This window comes from Excalfactoria chinensis, chromosome 3 (genome assembly GCF_039878825.1).
Source record: "Excalfactoria chinensis isolate bCotChi1 chromosome 3, bCotChi1.hap2, whole genome shotgun sequence".
Lineage (NCBI taxonomy): Eukaryota > Metazoa > Chordata > Aves > Galliformes > Phasianidae > Excalfactoria > Excalfactoria chinensis.
The window spans coordinates 79,413,239-79,440,202 of NC_092827.1; the positions used below are offsets into that span (position 1 = coordinate 79,413,239).

Below are 26,964 nucleotides of genomic sequence, written 5' to 3' on the forward strand. Positions count from 1 at the left end.
GGACAAGAGTGAGAAAAGGAAGAATAGAAGCACAAAAACATGTAGCTTAAGATAAAAGTTTAACAGATTAAAGGGAAAGTTTAACAGATTCAGGAAAGTGGGGGGGAAGATGTGAGGAAATAAATGATTCAAAGGTAATAACTCCATTTCCAATGAGTGGACTAATATCCACTCTGTCTCCAAGCAACAATGGCCTCAGAATCCAAAATACCCCTTTTCATCCTCTACCTCAACTTTTATTTCTGAGCATGACACTATATTTTATGGAATATCCCTTTGGTCAGCTCATGTAATCTGTACTGGCCCTGTTCTCTCCCACCCTTCTTCCTAGCCCCTTCCTACTCACTGGGTGGGATAGTAGGAAAGGACAGAAATCTTTGGCACTGCAAGCACTGTTCAGCAATGACAAAGTATTAGTGTGTGATCAACAGTGTTTTAGTCACAAGTACTAAAGGCAGTGCCATAAGAGAGTTTTGAGGAAACTGGCTGATGTAGTTGCCAAGCCATTCTCAATTGAAAAGTCTTGACAAGGTGAAGTCCTTGGTGACTGGAAAGAAGGCAATCACAGAATTGTAGGGGTTGGAAGGGACCACTAGAGATCATCGAGTCCAACCCCCCTGCCAAAGCAGGTTCCCTACACTACATCGCACAGGTAGGCATGTCGCATTCATTTTTAAGAATAATAGAAAGGATGATTCAGGGAACTATAGACCTGTCCAGCCTCACCTCTGTGCTGGGAAAGATCCTCCTGTGAGCTATGCTAAGGCCCATGGAAGAGAGAGAGCTGTAATGAGACAACTAGCATGGCTTCACCAAGAGCAAATCCTGTCTGATCAATCTAGTGGCATTCTATGATGGTGTAGCTGCATCAGTAGACAAGGAGGAGCCACTAATGTCATCTGTCTGTTGTTCCTGAGTAAATCATTTGTCATGGTCCCTCATAAAATCCTTCTCTCCAAATTGGAAGAATATGGATTTGATGGGTGGGCTGTTGAATAGACAAGGGACTGGTTGCGAGATCATATCCAGAGAGTGATGGTCAGTGGCTGAATGTCTGGGTGGAAATCAGCAAAAAGTGATGTCCCTCAGGGGTCAGTACTGGGACAGATGCTGTTTAATTTCTTCGTCAAATGACATAAGCAGTGTGATTGAGCGTACCCTCAGCAAGTTTGTGGGTGACACCAAGGTGTGTGATCAGCACACGCGAGGGACAAGATACCATCCAGATAGACCTAGTCTGGTTGAGCAGTGGGTCCAGGAGAACCTCATGAAGGTTCAACTAATCAAAGTGCAGGGTCTTGCACCTGGGTCACAGCAACCTCCACTACCCATACAAGCTGGGGTATGAAAGGATTGAACAGAGCCCAGCTGAAAAGGATTAGGAGTATGAATGATGAATGGCAAGCTGGACGTGAGGGGGCCTGTAAGAAAGAAGGGGCCAGATTCTTTAGCAGGATCTGTTGTGCTAGAACAGGGGAAGATAATTTCAAACTAAAAGGGGGGAGTTCTTTAACAATAAGAGTAGTGAGGCACTGGACCAAGCTGTCCAGAAAGGTGATAGATACTGTGTCCTTGGAGGCGTTCCAGATCAGTCTGGATGGGGCTCTGAGCAACCTGATGCTAGTGGTATGTGTCCCTGTTCATTGCAGGGAAGCTGGACTAGTTGACCTTTAAATGTCCCTTCCAACTCATACTATTCTACAATTTTATGGGCTGCTGTGAAGAAAGTTAACTCCACCCCTCTACAATCATTATGATCACAAGACTGCAAGGTCCACTCACCCCCTGTTCTTCAGTCAGAGTTGCTTCTGCCCTGCAGCTCTTGAACTGAAAACTCTGGAGGGTCTTTAAAAGCATAAGCTTTTAGGTATCAGTGCTCACAATATTTGTAGAGGGAATAACTGGTTTTAGAAACAGTTATGAAGCTAAAAGAAAGCTACTGTTTGGGCTTAGAGTGTGGTGGAATGGAGAACTTCCAACTTGCTAATTCCTCTATGGTAACGACTTGCATGGATGCTTTCAGCCATCTCCCTCTCTCGGTACCTTTAAAGAAAAGTGTGAGTAGCTTATGTCCCAATTTAGCAGGGAGTAGGAGTCTGCACATGGACAGTTATGATAGAGTAGTTTACAGCTGATGAGATTACGCTCTGTTTCACTTTAGTAATTTTTTTCTCGTGCTCATGACATGAGACACCGTATGTACTAATATATTCATTCTGATGATCTGCACAAGCTTTGTGCGCATACAGCTCAGGAGGGGGAGTCAAGGAGGGGGTCTGGCAGCTGTGTAACCATGTGCTTAACAACAAGCATAAGCAGAGAAGAAACTTTCCCTGTCAGAAGCAATTGCGTGGAGAATTCTGGCAAGCTTACTTATCAATATGATCTTGAAGCTATGTTTATCTGGTTGAACAGTTCCACCAGTCTGTATGCTTTGTGCTTAGATATAAAAGTTCTGGGCTCATCTCAATCTCAGGCCCAGATAGTCTCCCAGATTAAGGCCTCAATATTTGGTTAGCAGATCCTAATCTCTGGATTATGCTTTCAAGAAAAAATATGATCTCCAGCCAAAAGAAGAAGCCTAAGTATCTAAGAAGAGCATAAGAACAGTTTATGAACTCTACTTTTATGCATACAACTCTTCTTGTATATTGTATGAGGTTCTTAAGTGGCCCCCTTCGTACTTGTCTATCAGTCTGTGATAGGATGCTGGTCATGAGTTCCTATTTCTTTCACTCACCAGCTCTAATAAAAATCATTTTAACAGAAATACTGACACTTTACAGGTTAAACTAGAATTTTGTGAAAAGGAGAGAGAGTCTGATCCTGACTGGTGCTTACTGTTTACACCTGCTTACTGTAGTGCAGTCCCACTACAGGCTTTTCCAGATTGCCACCTATCCAGGAATTTTCAGCTGAGTATATTTGTACTGGAGCTAACCTAATCTCAAATATATCTAATATTATTCCTGTCTATTGCCTTGAGGGAGAGTCTGAGTATTCCTGCAGGCTGCAGAAATATGCAGTATGGAGATCTCATCTTGTAGGTCAGAGATTTGATGGAGATTAGCTAGCTGCTTGATAATGCCTGGCCACTGTTTAGTGTGATTAAGAATTTTTAGTGTTGAGCTTCTAGATGGTGGTCTTGTTGCCAAATACTAAGGCAAAAGTCCTTCTGTTCTGAATGTGTTCAGCTTTCTTATGTGACGATAGAAAAGAAAGTGTTTGAAAACTAGTGCAGCAGTTTTAAGCCTGAACAGGCTGCTGGCTTGTGAAACCATGTGCTTATCCAAGTCTGGCATATTTGCCAGCTGAATAGGCTTTCAAGCAAAGTAGCAGTTCAAGGCTCTGGACACAGAAATATTTATCACTCTGCATTTAAAATAATAAAACATTGACATGGAGTTTTGTCAGTGTATGCATCAATTTAGGCTTTAGTGTATGCTTGTCAGTATCCTAATAGTTTGTGCTTTCTGTCCAGTTATTTAAAGTTCATAATTGTCTTTCATCTTCTCTGCAGCAATTCAACTGGGAATCAGTGCACTTGCATTCACGAACACTCTATGCTAAATTATAACATTCTGAGGTGGTCCTATCAGGTAAGGCATTTTCTGTTGCATGGTGCTTGTATTGATAGATATGTCTGTGTATTCATTTTCCAGATTAAAGAGAAGTGAGGAGTTATGGGAGGGTTAGTGGTGAGGAAGATTAGAAACTGCTTTGGTTCGATTTGTTTTTTTTTTCTTCACTATATTGGCAGCAATCCTGATTCCATTTCTCACATCAGGAACAATGAAGATGAGTTCTCTGCATATCTGAGTGACTTTAGCATCTCTTTCAGTTTCTAATGACTATTTAGCTTTCAGAACCTAGGGTTTGTTATAACCTATTAAGGAAATGATTTCTTGTCCAGTAACTTGGCTGTTGATGGCACACAGCTTAGAAAAGGGAATTTTTCAGTAAGACAAAGGCAGCTGTGCAGGAATTTCTTTAAGAATGATGGAGAGGCAAGTAAGTACAGTGTGTCACTGCCATAATAAGCTTGCCATCCTGTCAAAGAAATGTGGTAATTCATGTGTAATTCAGTGGTAATTCAGTGTATCTTTCTCATAGCCACAAGGATTTTCTAACTATTGCATAAGATGGCTTCATTCAATTACAGCCTTTGTTCTGAATTATGTTATTTGATTATTATGGTTTATTAGGGATGGGGATAATCCAAGTTCACTTTAAGCTCCAGTGAATTGCACATGTGTTACACTCTTTACATAATAATGCTTACCTGATTAAATGGTTGTCCATTTAGGATGCTTGGGGAAAACTTCTGAAGTCCAAGAGGTACGATCAAAAGGATGATTTCACTGTCATTCTTCAGCCTTCTCTCCAAGAAACAAATCTTCTGCTCAGTCTGGTGAGTAAATGCATGTTTCTTTGTTCTTTCTGAAGTGTGTCTTGTGAGACTGAGTGCAATATTCAGCTGGATCCTTCCTATCTAAAAGACGAAGTTAGTTAGGCATGTAGAACACACCTTGAGATCTGGAGGAGGGAAGGTATGATTTTGTAGATAATGGATCATTCAATAAAGTATCAAAATCCAGTATGAAATACTTGCTGGCTATTTGTATTATAGGTTGGTGGTGGGTAATAGTCCAGTTCACAGGCACTGTAACAACTCTTTGACCATATCTTAATTCCATTGCTTTCCTCTGTTCAGTATCAGAGCAAAGTGGACTGGGAGAAGGAAATCTGTCTTCCAGGCAGTTTGGGTCTGCTATGTTGCAAAACCTTCCTTTGCTGTCAGTTCATCTTATGGAAGGCTTGTTTTCTTAATTGCTGATCCGTGCACAAATGCCAGACTTAATTTCCATGACATTACTTTTCTTCTCCATAAATTGCTCTGTTATTTTCTCCAGTGCCATCTTATGTTTTTATGTTTATGTTTTTGGAGCCTGTAAGTGCTAGCTAAGGCAAGTGTTGTTTATTCCAAATTATTCATGTGATTGCATCTGCACATTTCCCTGATCTCCTGTATTGCCACTATTGTGGTTATGTTTTTTTGTTGCTCTGTTTCATCATGCTCTCAATGATTTCTCAGGGCAGGGATGGTTTCTTCAGCACATCAAAGACACAAGTGGAAACTCTGGAAGAAGATTATACTTTCATGACTTTGAGCCTTTGGAAGAACATGGTGAGCAGTACTACAGGTTTTATTGCCTTACTGGACTTAGTACAGACACTTGGTAGCAATTCCACACTAGCAAGGCTCTGAGTAGCTTGAAAGACAGAAAGGAGGAACGTAGGAAAGAAACATATCGTGATTTATTTTCATTGTGAAGAATCTACTCTCCAATAATCCTAAATGCTCCGTGGCTGCTACTTTCTACCAAGAACTTTTCAGAAATGTTTCCGAAGTAGCCCTACTCCCAGGGAGTAGAGGAGCTGTGGCAAACCCTTTTGCTAGCCTCAGTTCTGTGGCACAGTGACAACTGAGGCTTTTCATAACCCAAGAATAAAGTGGTTGTACTATTTTGTTTTATATCCATCCCACTTTTTACTAATGAGTCTTATAATGTCACTTTTTTTTTTTTTTTTTTCATTCTGCTAGTCTTGCTTATAGTAAAAAGTTGACAGGCAGACTTGGGGAATTCCTGTTGCTTCCTCTAGAGCTGGATGTCCTACCCAGCTAAGAAAATCCAAACAGTGGTAACTTAGAATGGGAGAGAAAGCATGTCTGACAGAAACACGTCCTGTTGATCCACTCAACCTTTAAAACAACATTCAATTCTGTAAGAGGCTGTCTCCTTCTGCAGGCTTGAGGCAGTAACACACAGCATTTGCATGAGTAACTGGGTGCACGCTCATACAACTGGAGGAGTTTGCATTTCATTGATGGAGGAGACTAGTGAAGGAATGGGAGCTGCTTTTCAGTGAGACAAAAAAAAGCAGACAGCTGCATTTATGCTCAATAGAGCAGAGTAGGATGTTACTGCTTAGTGCGTGCCATGTGTAGATACGACTATGACAACAGTAGTTTTGACGAGGATGTTGATTTTACTGTTCATTCTGGATTAGAAGATCTGTTGTCTGCTTTTTTTTTTTCTTCCCCTAACAAACTTCTTATAACACACAGCATAAGCTACACACACCATCTTATTTTCATTAAAAGGAATCTGCATTGGCCAGTGAAGTTAAAGATAAAACAAACAAACAAGAACAACAAATCCAACTTTTTTGCTTGTTTAGCACCACTCTTAAAATAAATCCACGCAAATGGATGTGTACTTGTTTCACTTCATGCTATTTCTGGCAGTAGTAATGCTGCTGTGGTGCTGACCATTTAAAGAAGTAGGATTTGCAGGAAGGAACTCTCTCTTATTCAACTTGATGACATAGCTAGAAATAATAGTTGTACCAATAAAAGATATCTTTCTGTGTACATCTGCCATTTTAAATAGATAGTGTGAAGTTTAGAGTTTAAAGCTGATCAAGCATTGAAGCTTTAACCTTGACCACATGTGCTGCATCTAGTCATCTATTTTGCTGTTATCTGCGACACTCCTTACCATGATGTTAAAGTTCCCATCTTGATTCTTCTATTGCAAAGCAGATGCAATGATAAAACTGGGCCTCTACATCATTCTTTTGCTTCAGTCTCATGAAGTAACTAGCTTCGCTAATTGAATGAGCACAGCAGACGCTGAAAGTCAGATTCCTGAGATCTGAATTAAATTTGTTGTCTCAGTTCTCTATAAAAAATGGGGTGAATTACTTAGACTACCTGTGTTGTGTCTCAGTGTACTCATCAGTAGTGGCAGTATTACGTCACAGTTCCTGCTCTCACTTAAACGTGATTGGTAAGAAAGTAGGAAGAGGTGGTGGCTCCTCCAGATATTAATGATTATAAATATTTAACCTAGACAGGAGAAAGCCACATTATGAACATCTGATTTTCTGAGAAAAATGGCCCCTTTCATTTATTTAGCACTGTGTATGTGTCTTCAATTTTTTGAAATGAAATCCTGAATTACTTTTCCAACTAGTGCAGAAAATAAAGCTTTCTGATGGGAAGGGCCAGATGGCTGCCTGTTTGCTTGCCCATTTTGAGCCCCTGCAGCAGGAATTGTTTGGGGCTAACTGAACCAAGATTATGAGAATCTGAGTCATCTAGGTTCAGATCTGGCCATCTAGTCTGATCTATTATGTTTTCCAGGGTTTATCAGTTGGAAGATGACCTCTAGATTTGAGTTATATCCATCTTTTACAAGACAGTGACATTATCAGAGGTCATGTGCTTCTAAAGGGCTTCACATCTTAAATTTTACTTCTTTTTCCCCATTTCCCTAATATCCTATGGTATAAATTTGTTTTTCTATGGCTTCTTACTGTTCAGCTTTTCTGATTTCACTTTATGTAGAATGTCAATACTAGGCTTCTTGCATATACTTTACAAGGAGTTATGGTAGTATTAGCAACACTCTGTAGCAACTATTCTGCTTCTTCACAGTCCGGGCTCTGTAGAAAAGAGGAGGCCAGAACTTGTCTTCTGAAGATTTAAAACTACCGCAGACATACTCAGTTAACCCAGTGCTGTTTTCCCTTTTGTGCCCTTTCCAATTCTTATACTCAGCTGGTAGCAGATTCCTTCTGTCCCTTCAGATACGTTTTTTTCTGTGCAGCTTCTGCCTTGTGAAGAGCCTTCTTTCCCTCTGCTTCTTATTTCTCTGCATGTTTTCCCCATTTTCCAACTACCAACTTTCCTGTATTTCAGTGTTTTTCCCCAGTATGAGGGGACAGCCTGTGGATGATTTGGATGAAGATCAAGATGTGCCAAAACTGCCTGTTGCTAACAGTTTGTAAGGAGACTGGAGTAGTGTCCCTTGATAAATTCTTTCCCCTTTGATTTCCCTGCCTCCCCTTTCATTCAGGAGGAGTTTTATTAACACAAATGGTGATTATCATAAAGGCACCTCCCTGGGCAGATTCCTTATCTGCCTGTGATAGTATTCTGCCATTGTATAAAAAGAGATGATATGAAAGATGCTTTCAGTGTAAAAAGCACTGGGTAAGTAAATTTATTGGATAAGGTTCACTCTAGCTGTCCTCTTCAGTAGAGTTAATGGTTTATACTGACAACACACAGTGCATATTGGGAACTGATAGGAAATCATGGTCATGATTTATTGAGCAGCAAACAGCAGAATGAGGAGGTGCTGAGGAAATGTTTTCAGAGTGTTTCCCTTCTGCTATCAGCCCAGTTGTTCTTATGTTGATAATGCTTGTTCTGAGGCTTGATACTAGCCTCTTTCTTTGATTGATTAGCTGCCTGTAGGCCAAAGGGCAAAACCTTGAAAATCCAATGGCAATTGGCACTAGTGCTGGACTTCAGCCTGACTGAGAAACTGAGCTAGCATGTGTTCTAGGTATAGCTGAATTTTTCTGTAACATTCCTAGTTACGTAGGAGCAGTGCAATTCAAATGGCAAGCACATCAGGTGAATGACATGAAGCTGAGAGAGGCTGTTTGTTTGCTCAGACGGTTTTGATGTTTTCCACAGAGAGTCTGATTAATTTTGGCAAATGCCTACAACTTTATCTCTGTAAATATATCAGAGGGCAAAGCTCCTTTCGTGTGCGTAAAGAACTTAGATAAGAAGCCCTTGTGTTTGGTGTGTAACACAGAAGGCTCCCAAAAAAACATCAGAGAGAAACAAACCAAAACCAGGTAAGAACTTCAATGAGAAGAGCACCCACATGAGGCTATACCTGCCTCTCTCCTGCCTTCACTGGTTCACACTGACTTAAAAACCTCTGCAGTCCTGATGCAGACGAGCCCGCTAACCTGCCTATATGCTAGGATTCAGGATAGGTTCTGGCAGACAACAGTACAGACTCAGTGCATGGCTTTCCAGATCACCTGCATGGAAACTGCCCATTTTTCCTGGGAGAAGCGTTTCTGTTTTTCACTTGTTTTTTGTTTTGTCCTATGGGATGGAAAATGACCAGCTCCCAGCACATCTCCTCTCTGAGCTTCATTTTGTGCATTTCATGGATTCTTTAGAAAAAACAAACTCCAAAAACACAGGCTTAGTTTCTTCAAGTCCTTCTTTGAAAGAATATCCAACTGTAAGCCCTTTTTCTGGTTTTTTGTTGTTGTTGGTGTTTTTTTTTATTCCCCTCCATGTTATCTTCATTGACAGAACAATCGAAATACAACGGTAATCCTGCCTGCCATATATCAGTGTCGTCAAGCCTGTTACTGCCTTATTCCTCAATGCCTTCAGTCCTGTTTCTTAAGATACTGGCAGCTGCCTCTGCTGATGCAAACTGGGCTGAGGTTCACTGAGGATTTTAAAACAGTGACCAACTCCTTTGGGTGTGCCTGCCGTTCAATTAGCTCCCAGCAAGGTGTATGAATACATGAAGTGATTCTTCATAGTATTTACCTCTTTGTGCTGTCAGTACTGAGTTTTGGGTTACGCAATAATTTCTTACCTATCTATCCAGTTGGAAGGCAAATAAATGCCTGCAAATGTAAGTGTTTTCAAGCCTCTATGCAGAGGTGGAGTGCACCTTTTGATGCTGTATGGCATGTATCAAAATGTAGATAAATAGTTACGGAAATGGACTATATTAGCATGAATCCAGCTGACTGAGCTACAGCCACCACAGAATTGATGAAGGTTTTTTTTTATATTCACTGTTTCTGAATGTTGCAAAATGAGTTTGCATCATAAGGAGCACTAAAGCATAATCTTCACATGACAGATGGAAGTGTAGCCCAAAGGACAACTTTTAGTTTTCTACTTATATTAGGGATTTTTTGTTTCCTTTTTCTGAGGTAAAGCAGTGTGGCCTTCCACAAGCTCTCTGTAAAATCTATCTCAGAGCTGTTTTCTCAAGAAGTTCAGCAACATAATTTTTAATGTGGTAACAACCCTTTTGCTTTCTCATACCTGGCCCAACTGGGAAGTGAAAGTGACTTCTTAATTGCAGCCAAATATAAGCTATATTAGAGGAAGGAGTGAATCACAAATATGACTGAGGCTATGCTCTTCTGGAGAATGTCCACTGTTACTGTGGTTGAGCTGATAAATAATGCCTCGATTACAGATAGTCAAATGCTGTGGTGCAAGGTCCATGCCTTGCAGCCAGCATTCCCAAAGACAGAGTTAATGTGTGGATGGTTCTTCTAATGATGACAAAATGACAGTCTGATCATAGGAGTTGAAAAAAGGGCCTCTCCCAGATTTTGTAGGTATGCATGTAGGATGTAAATTAAAATCACTCGTGAGCAAAACAAGTTTTTAATATGTAGTAACTTGATGGATAACATGAGGCACTAGAGCTTCTGAGTTACTGCTGCTATCCCATCCTGTGTATGTATAAGTGTTGTCTCCCTTTCCAGATGGAACCAGTTGGGCAGAAAAAGCCATATGATTTCACAGAATTGCATCAGATCCCGTGTCCAACTCAGGTAAAAGCATTTCCTTATTGCTGGGAGATTTACTTACTCCTTGTAGAATTTCCAAGTTTTCAAATACTGTCATCTTCTGAAGTTCTTAGAAACGTATGCTTTCCCAAGATACCACACTATGAAAAGTATGGCATTCCTCAAGCTAATTGACAGTTTTTATTGTATACGGATGGAACTCAGAAAATGAGAACTTCTGATAAATTTTAGTGAAGTCATCTTATTGACAGTTTTTATTTAAAAACCATCTAATCTGAATTGTTAAATTGTGAATAACGAATGAAGCATTATCAATATATTTCAACAATAAAATTGAATCTATGCATTTTATATAATTTGACGTTTCTGTTATTTGATTCTGTCTTTGTCAGATTTAACTATTTTTGTCTGTGAAGTTCTCAGTAACTCAGAAGCATCTTCAGGGTCTGAATGTCTCTGAGGTTCAAAGAACAGATTCTTGAATGTTTTTGCATTTAACCATTGACTTTAATGATTGAATAGTGATAAATCACTACTGACATCACAGCGCTTCACTAAACAGCAATCAAAGCATCAAAGAAATTGAATTATCTGTTTTGTTTGATGTTAGGTTTGAGGCAAGAGGTAGTGTTGTGCCCATGGCATTTGAAGTCTTAATTTTCAGGTCTAACCTGGATTACTTCACGCATTCAATGTTCATTCAAAGATTAATGTTGTCTATATTTTCTTCTCATGGAAATTCTGTCCAGTATAATGTAATATCAGTTGTTTGTGTTTTCACTATTGTGGGGGTTGTTTGTTTGTTTGTTTTGTTGTGGTTCTTTTTTTAAACAAACTTCTCTTACTTCTTCAGGAAAATCCATATTTGTTCACATACAGAAATAGTAACTACTCACTTTCCGAAGAGATATCAAACACTAAGGAAGTACTGCAGGTAAGGCAGAACTGTTTACAGCATATGGACTCAGTGGGACAGGTGGGTGGAATTGCATTGGAGCCTAATTAAACAATGTTACTGAATAAAAAGCTCAAACATTATTTCCTGCTTGACTAAACAGTCAGATACTTAATACATTTTCTTCTTGATGAATTTTGTAGATAGTAACTGGTGGTAGATGTCTTCAACCAGCCGAAATTAAGTCTTGTGTTCACTGTTAGTGTTTTATAAACATCTAGATAAGCGTTAAGTTCTCTGGGATGAGGAAATAGTGAAAACAGGGCCCTTTAGTTTGTGGAGGAAACTAGATCAAATCAGTGTGACACCACTGTGTGGGTCTGATTTCATCTGGTGCACTCCATAGCAAAACTGATGGAACAACAGTTCTTTCATTTTTGTCCTTGTTTTGTAAGTTGAATATTAGCTGCATAGAGGTAAGTAGCCATGCTTTTTTAGCCATGGTTCTCTGATTCTGAGCAGAATTTGGTGCTCCCAAACAGCTACAGAGGGAAAGAACAAAGCTCATCTTTGTGCCCCAAAATACAGAGTCTGTATCAAAATACAGTGGCTATATCTGCACTCAAAATGGACTAAATGTTTTTGGAATAGTAATGAATGTTTCTGTTCTCATTTTAATGTATCTCCAAGTATTTTGCTAGTTACTAATGGTCTGTAGACCTCTGTATGGGACAAACAGTACTTGCCAATCTGATTTTAGAAATAGTGTTCTTTCTTATCGCCTACACTATAACTGTGTTGTGTTTAAAGCAAACAGGAAAAGGGAATAATGGGGCAAGACAAAAATATACCTTTTCCTTATCTAAGTTAGTTTTCTTGAGGAGTGCTCTAAGGAGACCTGGAGCAAGTGCATGTCCTTAGGTTATGTGTCATGGTCCACTCTGGTATACAGTCAGCCTTTGCTATGAAACTTTGGGGGTGTTTCTGTCAGTGGGCTGCAACCCAAAGGTACTAGGAGGATGGAAGTATTGTCACCCTTCTGGATGGGTACCACAGCCCTCGTAGTGCCTGGCTACGGCATTCACTTTACACCTACAGCCTAATCATTATGTTGAAGGCCTGTTTGTTGAGAGGACAGGCTTGTGGGCTGCTGGCAAAGGTACAGTTCAGTGCTGGGATATTCCAGGGGTGTTCAAGCACAAAAGGGTGTGAGCTCACTTAGCTGAGAATACAGAAGCATTAAAAATTGCTTAGCTGAATTTAGCATGGCATGGAGTCTGAAATAAGATGCCCTACAAGTAGGCAAGAGTAGTGTTGTGCTAATGTAGATGTGCAACTTCTGAGTGGTCTGAATTTTGTCTGTCTTCAGAGGGTTGGTTTTAGCATGGCCTGGGGAAAGGCTGAGGTGACAGATGTGCACAAGTATGTGGGAAATCTGCTGAGATAATGTTCTGAGTTATGAATGGTTAATCATGACAAGTACGGTGAGTCTGATGTTAAGAGCTGCACTGTCTGCTCTTCCAGGAGAGAAGTTATGGAACAAATGTTCCTTGTTTCAACCATGGTCCCTCTGACACAGTTCCAGATTCAGGTACAGTATTACACAATCCTATTTTTTATTTATTTATTTTTTTCCATAGATCCACTTCACCTGATAGTTGAAGAGAAACAAGGACTGGTTTTAGTTAGGAAATGTGCAATTTTCTGTGAAACAGTATGTTCTATTGATCATGATTTAAAGATCTTTTGAAACAACTTAAATCATTGTGTAGCAAGACACAAGTTTTCCCTGAGGGATGGTGAAAACTTACTCGAATGAACGTTCCAGGTACGAGCAAAGAAGTGACAGTGGAAAAGCCACTAGGCTGTCATTGCAAAGAGCCATGTGGAGTCCTGTCCCAAATGGGTTTCATCTCCTCTCGAAAGCTATAACAAGCCTTAAATTTTCACCTTGTGCTGGCGCTGGAGCTGTGCCTGCCTTTCAGCAGTTTCCACCAGTTAGAACAAATTAGAGAGGACAGATGTGAAACTGATATCTTGCTGCTTCCCTTGTCAATGCAGCTAATGTCAAATTAAGGTACCATGCATCGTTTTTTGGGATGACTTGGTATCTGTCATTCTGAGCTGTTGTCATCACGATTATTATGACTTTGCAATACTTTATGTTTATACTAAACAAAAGTTCTGATAACTATCACAATTTATGTTTTCTTTATCTTCTCCCTCCCGCTGCTTTTATTTTTATTAGTTCATAAGTTGAGACCAGCAGATATTCGGGTGATTGCTGCCCTGGGAGATTCAATCACAGTAAGTAAAATTTGCTGGTTAACCACCATTAAAGCAAGTAATGAAAGACCATTTCTGAATTTTAGCTTGAGAGAGACTGCATATAGATATGCCTTATTGAGTCAAATGCAGTTTTCTGATATTTGTTTCAGTACTCCACCTTGACTTACTGGTAGTCAGATAATGAATTAAATGTATGCATGATTCCCATTTAAAGTCCACAAGAGTGCTGAACAATAAGTAACTGCAAGATTGGGTTGCATAGCAGCACAAATACCCTGCTAGAGTGGACTTGCAACTTGCTTTTCAGTATTGATTCTATGCAGCAATCAAGGTGTTGTCCTTCAAAGCTATTAGTAAGCAGAATAAACAGAAGATTCTGCAGCTAGTGTGTATACGTAAAATAACACTGATGTCTAGAAAGCCATATTAATTTAACCTGACTAAATATTTGAGAAAAATTATAATAGATTATCAGGTGTATCAAGTAACTCATGTAAAGAATCTTTTAGCTCTACTTCTGGAGGTAAATAAAAGGGTTTCACATAGAATGGCTCTGATTCTCCAATCAGCGATGACTGTTTCACAGTTCATATCGTAATTCATATTTCTTATTTCTGTAGTAACTACTGTATTTAATCTTTGAAACCCCCTTTCTTGGGGAAAATGGGAGAAGGAAGATGGAAAATCACTGTACCGTGTTTTAATGCAATGAACATAAAAATGAATTATTCATTCAAGGCCACTGCTATTTTATTTATTCCTTATGCAAATTTAGAATTATATGAACGTTTTGAACACACTCAACCACCTTTCCCTCACTTGATCTAATCAAGAAGTTGATAGAAGTGGGTAATTTACTGGAGCAGAGTTGAAAGACCCTCATCCATTGATCCTCTTGAGAAAATGATCTGTTATATTTTGGGAAGATGATACAGCTTGCCTCGTTAACATTCTCCTAAATTATTTTCACTAGGATAAGTCAGAGAACTAGTTATTGTAGCAGTTCTTGTTTTCTGAAGGTGATCTCCATTTCTCCTTCCAGGCAGGTAATGGGGCGGCATCCAATCCCCATGATGTTCTGGATGTCCTGACTCAATACCGAGGTATTTCTTGGAGGTGAGTACCAAGAATTCCCACCAATGGGAGGGAATCTGTTTTCTTGGAGTTACATATGTCACCTCAAAGCAAGTGTGTAAGTGAAGATTTTGTGGAAAGTGATTTTGACTGTGTTTTGTATAAAAGTGTTTGTGATTTTACTTATGATAAATAAAATACTCACACCAGTGACTACCTGAGGCATGATGTAGTGTGGCAGTTCTAAGCCTGTATGTGCAAATGAAGTAGAGCCATCATCAAGACGGCCCCTTTCTTCTCTCACAGCTGCAGCTGTTGCAAATCCCCAATCCCAGTTCAAATGCACCACCTAGGCATTCTGCATTTCTGTCCCTGCTATTTCAATTGCTTGCCTGCTCTCCCCAACTGTCGCCTATGTCATTCATTTTTCTCATTTAGAACTAATGGTCTACAAAAAGTCAGAACGAGGTCCTTTTCTTGCTGCTCATTCATCTGCAGTCAGTATTTTCTCAGCCATTCCCCAGTACTGTTTATGTTATGTAAAACACGTGTCAGTTATTAGTACAGACTTGTACATATGCAGCATTTTAATAGAGAGGTCAAAAAGTAATTCAGAAGAAAGGTCATTGTGTTCACTTAGTACTTATCAAGTGTTTGACTTGGCACCACGCCTACCAGGTTGATTTTCTGCTCGTCAAATTATTACCATCCTGAGAAGCTGCAGACTTATAGAGATTTAAACAAGTACTAGGGCACTTCACAGTATTCTATACTAAGTTAAAGGGATTCTAGAGAGTTGTAAGTCCCTATTTTAATATTTTGATCTTTAAGGATATTTTACTGATTTTCTGGGGGAAAAAAAAAAGACGTATGCTAGCATTCTGTAGCACACAGATGATGAATATTATTAGCCTGGTAGGGTGAAGGGCTGGGGAGTAAAAAAGATGTTGAGTCTACTTATCACTCTGAAATATCTACTTTTGGAACCTGTTATAGGTAAAAAAAGGGATTATTAATTGTAAATTGAAGTAATAAATATTTTAGCAGAGATAACAGTAGCAGGATGGCAGCTTTTTAACATTTTTATTTCTGTCAGCAGTGTTTTAACATCTCTCACAAGATGTGAGAGACTGAAAGGGCAGTTCGTGTATAGGGCTGCTAGTATAATTACGGTTATGATGGTCTCTCTGATTTTGTGATCCCTTTGGTATGCACACAAAGGGTATGCTTTGAATTAGTACCAACAATTGGTAGAGAATGTACTGTGTTCATGTGCAGTAAATGCATGAAGGGATCTCTCTTACTTAGCCCACTGCCTTAAGAAATTCATTGTATTTTGGAACATTTCTTGTATTATTATTTTTTTCTTTTTAAGTGTCGGAGGAAATGAGAACATTAGCACAGTCACAACACTAGCAAGTAAGTGCATTTTTCCATAAACCTAATAAATATCTGGAACTGATTGATAAAACATCCTTTATTATTGATCAAATTAAAAAAGTTTTTTTTGAAGGAGGGCTTACTATTTGTATAATGACAGAACCAATCACTTTGTATTCAATGTCCAGTGCTGAGTAGAATTTGCTTAACAGATGGAATGTAATTTGGGCATGACTTAACCGTGTATCTGTCATTCTAGAAGGTTGGTTGTTTCTGTATTCTTCTGCTGGTTGTAATTCTATCCCAGATGTGTTGGGGTTAGATGAATCAAAGGCACTAGATCATAACCTAAAGGAATCGGCTTGACTGTATGGGAAAGATGTTTTAGGCAGATGTGGAATCATTTTACAAGATTGGATTTTATGTGCATTAGAGATCAGAACATTTTAGTTCTGTGGTGTTTGTTTGAAAAGTTGCTCTGCAGTCCAGGATCTGGGGGGACATCCAGGTCTTTGGGTTTAAGGCATCAGGAGAGATGAGGCCAAAGGTTTTGATTCTTACCCATCTCCATTTAGTGAGACAGAATGAGTCTCTTGCCTGAGCATAGGGTTACACAGCCTGAATTACCAAGTGAAAAGATATTTTCAGCCATGCACATTTCTTAGGGGTTAATATTTTACAGATATCATTTAAAGCTTTTAAATGTTCTTGTAATAAGATCTCATCTTTATGACTCCGCTTGTTATTGCTGAAGTAAGCAACATTTCAAGGCATTCTCTTGTTCTGCAGACATTCTTCGTGAGTTCAATCCATCCCTGATAGGATATTCCACTGGCACTGGAACACAAACTACACAAAATGCTGCACTGAACCAAGCAGTTGCAGGGGCCCATGCAGAGTAAGATGAAAACTTATTATTTTTTTTTTATAAGTTGATTTTTCTTTTAAAACTTGCTATGAATCCTAGAGTGTGGTAGATAAGGCTGGTGGGCAAATCTAAGTGTATTTCTTTGCTCCACTTTTAGCATGAAAGCTGATAAGTATGGTGGGAGCTTTACAATTTTTTCTGTTTGCCAAATAAAAGCTTTCTCTAACATTATCAACCAGTTACCCAAAGCACTTCACAGGCTCTATTCAGAAAGCTTCATATCCCTATTGTGAACATCTCCACTGTGCTTGAGTTATATTCCAGCCCTCTTGTCAGTAGGACTAAGATTTCACATAGAGAAACCAAGATTTAAAAAGAAAAGATGGATTGCTTATGGTCAGTCTGTGGTAGAGTTGGGAATTAGCTAGAGACCACTACACTTGATCTTCTGTGAAATTCATACAACATCCTTTTTTTTTCTTGGGAGCACTTCTTATAAAACATGCATCAGTGGCTTGAGGCCATGTGATAACACTGACGTGTGCATGGATACTTCAGTGATATGTATATTAATAGCATCTGTCTGATGTTGGAAAGGGGCAAAGTGCACTTGGTTTGTGATAGCACAGCGTGTTTGCTATGTATGTTACTTATAGAAGCGTAACTATGAAGCATTTGCAAAGTGATTGAGTTGTTGTAGTATGCTGTTTTCTCCCTTTATTCATCACTGTCTCAAAATACATCACACCTCTCATCCTGCATACAGTGAAAACTGGAGTCTTGGTATTTTTTTAGTTACAGATGCCCATTCATCAGCTTTCTCCTTTGCCTTTATTTTTATTTAATTTTTAGGGATGTTCCTGCACAGGTCAGAAGACTGGTGGACCGAATGATAAATGACAGTGTGAGTTTAACATATCATGAATCTCTTTGAAAAGATGAAGCAATTTGGCATTATTTTTAGTAACAGTGTAACACACTACAGCAGATGCTAAACATGAAAGTATGGGTACAGCAGTGCACAGTGTAATGTCTGGTATCATCCATAACTTTAACTGAATTTTTACCGGTATGAGATGGATTGGTTGTGGTTTAACCCAGCAGGAAGCCAGACAGCACGTGGCTGTTTACTCACCTCACCCAGCTGAGTGGGATCAGGGAAAGAATTGAAAAGTGAAAGAACTCATGGGCTGAGAGAAGGAAAATTTAATAAGACATGGAAAAGGCATACAAAGGTGATGGGAGGAGAAAGGAAAAATCAACAAGAGGAAGAATAAACAAAGAGAGTGTACAATGGCACTCTCACTGCCAGCTGACCCATGGCCCAGCCAGCTTCTCAGCAGAGGCAGCAACTCTGGCCACCCTCTCCCCCAGTTTTACTATGGAGCATGGTGCTGTGTGGTAAGGGACATCTGGTATGGAATGTCCCTTTCACCAGTTTAGGTCAGCTATTCTGGCTGTATCCCCTCCCACCTCCTTGTGCACCCACAGCACTTTGCTGGCAGAGGAGCCTGAAAGGCCCTGGCTCTGTGCAGACACTGCTAAGCAACAACTAAAACATCCCCGTGTTAACAACATCATTCTCATCCTAAATCTAGAGCACCATACCAACTACTAGGAATTAAAATTAAGTTGAGAACTAGGACTCATCTTTGTTTTCAAACCCAAAAAGTTGTAACCTATGCATCATTTTTAAACTTCACTGTCTGATAAAGTCAGTACAGTGACCTCCCCTCTCAATCTACTTCACTCTGTAAGGTTTCTCTGCTAGGATTTTACTATGATGCTCTTAATTGTTGTGTAAGTGTATGTTTTTGTCAGCTGTGAAGGTTCTGGATGTTGAGGACAAATTCTTTAAAAGGCAAGTCATGCAGAGTGAATATGGAAGGACTTGTTTTCATTAAAAACACTTTAGTCCCTTCTCTGACTTAGTCATCAACTGACTTCTGCCTTTCACACTTGTTGTTAGGAATTATTTGATTAATGATCTATAAAACATGTATTAGGCTGAGGTTTATTTACATATTTTTCACCTAACTGCTGCTTTGAATGTTTGCCATTTGTAATTTGACATATGTGCTATGCAATCAGTGACCTTGGTTACATGATATTATTTTGGTATTCCAAATGTGCATTTGGAGAGCAGTCAAGAAGCCTTCAAGATAACTGTGTACATACCTACTATGAATAATCAGGTGAACACATACTGGCAAAAATATTTGCAGGCCTTCTTTTTGTGTGTTGTGTGTGCACTTTGTGTATAAGATTTTACTCTGGCTTTGTCTGAAATGAGATTAGAAAGAATATCAGCTTACAAAGAAGCATCTGGATAGTTTTTATTCACACCAGTATCTGCCAAGGCTTCCAAGGACTACTCCACTGTATTTATCAGCTTGGAAACATCGCACGACAAATGAATGCAAATACCTTTTACATAATGAATTAACTAGAAAGAATGTTCATATTAGAGGTAATATATCTTTGATTTAAGAGTTCATAAGCAACCTGTTTGGTGAAGGAGGAAAATCTTCTCCTTGGTCTTTTCATTTGAACAAGTACATTTTGAGACCAAAATACTCAGCAGTGTGTTTACCAGCTGGGATGTGTTACCTTCAGCCTTTGAAGACAGACACTTTTAAACCACTTGAGGTTGATGTATTCCTGCTTTTTCCTAGTGGTGCTCTGCACTGAAATTGAAGTATCAAGGTATTGAGTGCAGTGTCAGCTACATGGTACTAATCACATCTGAAGCTTTTCTCAAAGCTAAAAAGGTCTATGTTTACTGTAGCATAATTACCTTGCATTAGCTATTGCTTTGCAAGAGCCTTTCAGAGAAAAAATTACTGTAATTTTTTTTACTACTATTGTTAAATAGTTGATAATGCCCCTCTATTCTTTGCAGTTTGTCTCACTGCAGCATGTCTCACTGAAATATGTTGCCCTCCAGGGTTTTCCTGCATTATTTATGACACAGTAAAACACATACCATCCTTTCTGCAATGAAGATGTATTCCCAAAGCTAAAGGAGGAGTTGGTGTATACAAAACTTGCATAATGGTGTATAAAAGACATTAAAAAAAAGAAAAAGAAAAAAAAGCACATAGATGGATATTTGAGCAATAGTTTTCAGAAACCAATAATTCTGCATGATATTACTGATACTGTAAATCTTATTTAGATCATAGTTGTTTGTACATCCTCACAGTTGTGACTACAAATTCTTTTTGTCATGAAGACACTTAGAGGTAACGCCAGGTTGCCTGAGAAATGTTGTATTTGTGTTTAGTCTATCACCTGGTCTTCATTTTGCTTTACTTTCTTCCCTCATAACTTCCATTCTGTCTCTTTCTGTGTACAGAGAATAAATATGCAGTCTGACTGGAAGCTTATAACGCTTTTCATAGGAGGAAATGACCTATGTCAATTCTGTAAAGATTCCGTAAGTCACCCGTTGCCCGCAGCACTGAGACTGTTCACCTTAATGATATGATAAACAAAGGCATATCTTTAGAATGTCTGTAAATTATATAACTGTAGCTGCTTTGTTTTGTTGTTAACTAAGATTGCCTTTCTGCTATCTAGTTACCTGTAGATAAAAGATACTGTCAAGGTTTTGCCCTTTTCCTTCACCTTGTGCAGAGTCATGCTTAAAGCGTCTCGTTTGCCAGCTTCAGTGCTATGGCAATAGCTCTACCCCCAGCTCATGGTGATGTGATTATATACAATACAACATAGCATAAAATATAAGTATATACATACTATATGCAACCTTCAGACTTCTCGCATAGTGAGGAGATGTTATTTTTATCTACTTACAAATGGTAGAGCATGTACTTTTGCATGATTAGTTTCACATCAGCCAAACAACAACGAAGCACAATAAAATCAGGACCAATTTAAGCATTACTACCTTCTGCTCCTGATTTTAGACAACATGGTGTTTGTGCATAAGGGTGGGTGACTGGGGGATATCAGGCTGATAGATCAGAATGATACTGCCTTTTTGTCCCACAACTATAGATAGTGCTAACTGTAGTGTTCTTTCGAAGCTTTGACTTAGGAGACAACAAAAGGAGCTGGAGCCGTCTAGTTTTGTAGAGTAGGCAGGTGGAGCTCAGAAGGAATTTCTGCATGAAATTAAATCAAGGAGAATTAAAGCTGAAAATGCGAAAGAAAGAAATGTTTCTCATAGGGAACTTTATTATGGAATAGGGCTACAAGTGAAGAAACAGAAGTCAGAGTGAGACAATTGAATGAGATGATTCAAACCACTCAAACTGAACAAAGATATTTTGCTGCTAAGTGGCAAATATGAAGTGGTTTGAGACTCCTTAAGTTACTCTGGTACACTTTTTTTCTGTACAGAACTCAGATGTGCCAGTTAATATTTGTAGGAGGTAAGGAGTACATAGCAGGCATGTTGCTAATGTTATGTACTGCAGAAGTTATCTTACTTTTATAAACGCTGATCTCTTCTAATGCTGGTCTGCTGCATTTAAGAGAGGCCTAGACCAGCATGAGGTGGAGGATGTTGTGGTGACTGATACTGTCTCCTGAATTTGCTCCCTCACCACCACGTCTTTTATTGTGAATAAATAAGACAGTTGTGATGAGAAAGAAGAAAAGCAGAGACAGTTTGCATGGGACTCTATTACCAGTGATTCGAGAATTAGAATGTGAACGCTGCTCTGAAAGATGCCAAATAGTCACTGTTATGCCTGCTTGAGCAAACTGATGGACAATAAAACTCAGTCCTCTTATTTCAACAGATACGCCATTCTCCTGAAAACTACACCTATAATATTCAATTAGCTTTGGACATGCTTCACAAAGAGGTAAAACAAACTTTTCTACTATGTGTGAATGGGGATTGTGTCCTGTTTGTAAAGCAGCCACTAGTTACTGATTGAGAATTCACTTCCTTGCATATAGGAAAATCCATGTGAGAAGCAGAAAGGGCTGCAGAAATATTTTACAGAAGGAATAAGACTGTTCTGAGTTCTAGCCAATGTTCTACAGGCAAAGAATGTAGAAAGTATAACAAATCTGAGCAAAAATGACATTCAATGACTATGAAGTGCTTTGCTCATTCGTCCTATTAGAAACAAATTCACTTTTTGTTGTTGTTAAAATCAGTTCTGATCCTGCTGGTGAGGATGAGGTTGATGGTGAGACTATTGAGAAAGTCAGCCAGTATTTGAGCCATGCTGGGACCCATTACACGATGTTTGGACCTTTTGGATGCCATCTTTTTCAAGTGACCAGATCATTAACATTCAAAACAAAAATAGCTAGTGCACACAGGAGCTGTAATTTGGTATTGTCAGAGAGGGGATTCATTATTAAGGAAGTACTTTGCACGTTGCTGTTATAAATAATGTAAGCTGTCTGAATCAGCAGGCTGCTCTCTGAGGCCTGCTGTGGCTATGTAAGGGTAGAGATGGCACCCTGCTCCAGGCATCAGCTATGGGTTTGCTTGTTTCTTGGCAGGTTCCACGGGCGTTTGTGAATCTGGTGACAATCCTTTCCATAACAAGCCTGCGGGAGTTGTATGCAGAGAAAAATGTTTCCTGTCCGAGGCTTCTTATGAGGTTTGCAGATGATCTCTATAGCTCTCACTGTTGGTCACTGAAGGCTGCAAGGTCTTCTTGGCAAACTTCCTAAAGGAAAAATGTTTTACTGTTTTATCTGTGTGTGCTTGTGTACCTAGACAGGAACTTCCACCTGGCATTAAAAAATACCTCTGTCTCTGGGTCCCACTGTAACCACTTTTAGTAGAGCTGCCATTTTAATGACTTATGCTGCAAGGGAGTTCAGGCCAGAGCTCAGAACTCAGCTGTGCATTCTGTGGGCAGAAACAGAAAAGCAAAAAAGAATCATCAAATCATAAAGATTGGAAAAGGCCTCTAAGATTATCTAGTCCAAATGTCCACCTACCACCAAGAATGACAGGTCTCTTTGTTTCTTTTTAAGTTGATTGCATTAATCTAGTTTTATTTGCAGATAAACTTCTCTACAATCTTAACTCTCCCTCTTTTTTCCTTAGTTTCTGATCTTCATAATCTCCTTATAGAGTTTATTAGAAGCTGTTAATTATAATAGAGGTTATTAGTTTCCCTGTTAGTCTCTCAAGACATGCCACCTGTTGCTGTTTGGCTGAGTAATCCTCCCTGAGTAATCCTAGATTGGTCAGTGCCAATCTAACACTGTGGTGTGTGGGCTGTGCTTTAGCAAGCTCATGGCAGCTCAGGTGGGAGCTGCCATCTCCCCCTAGACTTGCTCCTGTCAGGGCTTGCCTGGTTTTGGAAAAGCAAGAAAGATCTGTGCTCTAGACAGACATGCAGATTAGCTCTGTCCGGTGAGTGTAGGCAGCCACTTGCTCCTCCTGCTGCTTAGGTCAAGAAGCTCATGCTGTGCAGCATGTGGTTAGCAACCCTGCCCACAGCAGGGGGGTTGAAATTAGGTGTTTTTTAAGGTCCTTTTCAACCAAGGCCATTCTATGATTCTAAAAGGCAGCACAGAGTGCAAGAGATCCTTGGAGACGGGAACCACAGAAGAACTGCAGGGCTTCCTGTACCCAGCTACTTCCCTGAAACATCTGCCTTGAACTCATCCCACCAAATTACTGCCCTCGCAGGGGAACCTGCTGCTGTTGTGACAGGGCTGGTTCAGAGGCCTGGAAGACCCTATGAAATTAGGTGATTTTCAAGGAGAAGTGTAAATGCAGCTCTCTGTATGATTTAGGGACTCTATGTTGGCAGTTGACAGGGAAAAAAAAACAACAACTCAGCTTTAAATTAAAAGTTTTGGTGCTTCTGATATCCAGTTGCCATTTCTTTTTTGACAAAGGTTACAGAGTACAGTGCACGTAGATCTCAAGATCCTAATCACTGGTCAAGGACAGTTAGCAAAGAGTAAGATTAGATTAAAAATACATACACCCTCCCATAGTTTGAAGAGCACACTGAATTTAACGTGTGTCTGTCTGAGTGCAAGCCAAGTTTACAGCAGACTCTGTGTAAAATAACAAATGTTCCATGGAAAAGGCTTTTTGACCTCAAAAGGTTGTCTGTCTTTCCCGAGAGCAGTATATAACCTAAAAAAAGATTGCATGTTCAATAATTTTGTCTTGCTTTTGTTACTAAAATACTTTTGAAAATGCTATTTGTTAATTTTGTTTTTCATATAGAGTTTCTGTTGAAGTAGAGTCATGTTGTTTTATTAGTTTCTCTCTATTCAGACAAGTTTGGAGGTAGGGACGCACATATATCAACTACCTCCCCATAGGAAGGTACTTTAAGAGCACTCTCAGGATTGACCTGCTATGACCAAACTATAGGATATTTAAAAGGAGTCATTTGTTTTTATTTGGGTTTGTCAAATCATACTGAGATATACCAAGGAAGGAGGAGCACCAGAAGAAAAACATCATATGTGTCCAGACAAGTTCTCAGTCTCTCTAAGAATGAAAATTCTGGCATCCCTCTGGGTATCTGTTGATGCTGTACCAGCCTCTACATGCCACAATTTAAGTCTGAATACCCACTGGGAGGGTGGGAATTCAATTCAACATTCAAGCAGATTTCCTCCTGCTGTGTTACTGTTAGAGGTGACTGTAGCAGATGCCACAGGGCCTCTGGCCAAGACATGGTAGCTTCTATCTTTTACTCCCTCTTTCTCTTGGCTGGCTATTTGTTTGCAAGGAGCCTTTTCCTTATGTTCATAAATCCCTAATAAGCGTGTTTCTATTCAAGAGTTGGGGCTTTGCAGATACTCGGAGATGTGGCTATGTGCTGTGATTGACCAGTCAGAAAATTCCCCCTCAGAGGAGCTTTTTAACCCTGCAGCTTTTCAGCTAGTGAAAGGTAAAAAGGACCAGCTGGTCCCAGTGTGGTGTTCTTATCCTGCAGTATGATATGCCCCTGTGTACTGAACTATGATGACAATTCCAGCGAGTATAAGCAGTTGGTCTACTTCAACAGAAGGTATCAGGTAAGGCTCATGCATTTACATGTCTGCTTATTTACTTTTACAGATTTGATGTGTTTGATTTCTCCACCCAAGAAATAGGGGTGTTTTTTGTTTGTTTTGGTTGATCTGTTTATTTTTTTTGCTGCAAGTAATAAATAGATTTTTATTAATAATAGTGGGGTCGGTGGAAAGGAATTTACCCAAGTGACCTCAGAGCAGGGAATATTTGGAGCTGGAAAGCAGTTTGCACTCATTTTTGACGACATGTAGTTGTGATTTAATTGAAAAAGGGGGGAAAAAGGCAGGGGGTGGGGTGCTGGTGAGGGAGATGGGAACTGGCTCAAGATCTTTGCAGTTCTGGCTTGCTAAAATTAAACAAACAAACAAAACCACAAAAGCAGATGAGGAAAAATATGTTAAGGAAACACAGAAAGTAGAGTACATCCAAGTGCCAGCGGTTTCCTGATCACTTACATTGTTGGAGATGAGATTAAGTCAAAGTACATGATAAATCAGCACTGAACTTCAGGCAACCTGAAAATGCCTCAGTGATTCTACAACTTCTTTGTAGAGAAAAACTAAAACAATTGAACAAGTCCCCTGCCTGTGCCACTCAGGTAATGACCCACGGGCTGTCTTGCTGCAATGAAGCTTGGATTGAGTCTCCCTAAATGACCTCAGTGTTTGCTGCTTGGTATAGGCTGATCATCATGGCTGCGTTTGGGTTTCTGCTCAAGTTACAGGGAGTCCCTGGATGGAGGTGTGCAGTAATGAGAGGCCAGTGAACTAGATGTAAAAGAAAGAACTATTACGACTTCTTTTTTTCTTGGACTCTTTAAGGAGAGGACCCGTGAGTTAGTGGAGAGCGGCAGATATGACACTAGGGAAGATTTTACAGTGGTCATGCAGCCTTTTCTGACTCATATCAGCATGCCCAAAACACAGGTAAATACAAACAAAGCCCTCACTAAATCCTGCTGCAGTTGTGCTGATTTTTTTCAGAGTTGTACTGACTTCTTTTTGGTAAATGTGACAAAGCAGAATTCTGACCTAATAGTTATTGTATTCAGTTAAGATAACATCAAAAACTGCAGAAAACGCTTATGGAATAACTTGGAGGTAATGGGATGGCTCTGTTTTAGGCACCGAGTCAATTCCCCTACAACTACAAACTGTGTGGTAGATATTTATTTCAAAGTATTCACTGGGGAGCATTCATCCTACATCCCCCACGCATTGCAGTGCTGTCCAGTACTTTGGTAAAGCTAACACTTCTGGTATAAAAACTCACTTTCCATGAAAAGCTATGTGTGAGTGAGAAATAAAGAATCTGATCAATGTCTGTGCACAACTGCCCTCTACCCAGAGTCATAGTTGCCTGTTTCTTAATACTTGGAGATCACATATTAAAAATGCTTAAAAGGTTTCTCAGTCTTGAGTTACCAGTGTTCTCTGATCCAGTTTGGTTCTTCTGGTCTCAGAGGCCTTTGAAGCTACTTTAGTCTGGATTCAGCTGGGATTTTTCAAAAGGGATAGTGCATGGCGTATTGCGCGTTTACTGCTCTCTGTGATGGTCCCTGTCTCATTCTCTAGGAGGGATTTCCTGACAATTCATACTTTGCCCCAGACTGTTTTCACTTCAGCCAGAAGTCTCATTCGCAGGCTGCACGTGGTCTGTGGAACAACATGGTAAGATTTTAAAGCAGTATTTGTCACTCCTTGTCCTTTACAACCTGCTCTTGGCAGCAAAAAGAACCCCAGGGAGAAACTACATAGCTAGTCCTCTCTCTTCTGAACTGCTAATTATGTTTATAAGAGGAAAGAGCATTCATACAAAGAAAAGTCACCTCAACTATTAAGCCAATTGTATCAAAACAGTAAATCCCAGGACACATTAAGGCTACAAGTGTTGGGCTTCCCTTGGGAGATTCTGCACACCTGGTGCTGATCATCCAACTGCATTGGTAACATAGGTACCATATGGGGCTTAGCCTTCTCAGTATGAAAAGCAGCAGTCAGTGGTGTGGGTAGAGCAGGT

At 39.7% G+C, this 26,964-nt stretch overlaps 1 protein-coding gene across 1 annotated transcript in view; it reads left to right on the forward strand.

The window, feature by feature from the left end:
- Window positions 1–26,964, forward strand: part of PLB1 (phospholipase B1) — a 78,053-nt gene that overhangs the window by 12,279 nt on the left and 38,810 nt on the right. Inside the window, exons 12-28 of the mRNA XM_072332451.1 lie at window positions 3,521–3,599; window positions 4,307–4,411; window positions 5,096–5,188; window positions 10,405–10,473; window positions 11,303–11,383; window positions 12,869–12,935; window positions 13,593–13,651; window positions 14,676–14,749; window positions 16,083–16,126; window positions 16,877–16,985; window positions 17,808–17,859; window positions 20,314–20,394; window positions 21,725–21,790; window positions 22,446–22,546; window positions 24,866–24,947; window positions 25,767–25,871; window positions 26,520–26,615. Of these exons, the coding sequence (XP_072188552.1) occupies window positions 3,521–3,599; window positions 4,307–4,411; window positions 5,096–5,188; window positions 10,405–10,473; window positions 11,303–11,383; window positions 12,869–12,935; window positions 13,593–13,651; window positions 14,676–14,749; window positions 16,083–16,126; window positions 16,877–16,985; window positions 17,808–17,859; window positions 20,314–20,394; window positions 21,725–21,790; window positions 22,446–22,546; window positions 24,866–24,947; window positions 25,767–25,871; window positions 26,520–26,615 (1,363 nt within the window). The remainder of the gene's footprint in view (window positions 1–3,520; window positions 3,600–4,306; window positions 4,412–5,095; window positions 5,189–10,404; window positions 10,474–11,302; window positions 11,384–12,868; window positions 12,936–13,592; window positions 13,652–14,675; window positions 14,750–16,082; window positions 16,127–16,876; window positions 16,986–17,807; window positions 17,860–20,313; window positions 20,395–21,724; window positions 21,791–22,445; window positions 22,547–24,865; window positions 24,948–25,766; window positions 25,872–26,519; window positions 26,616–26,964) is intronic.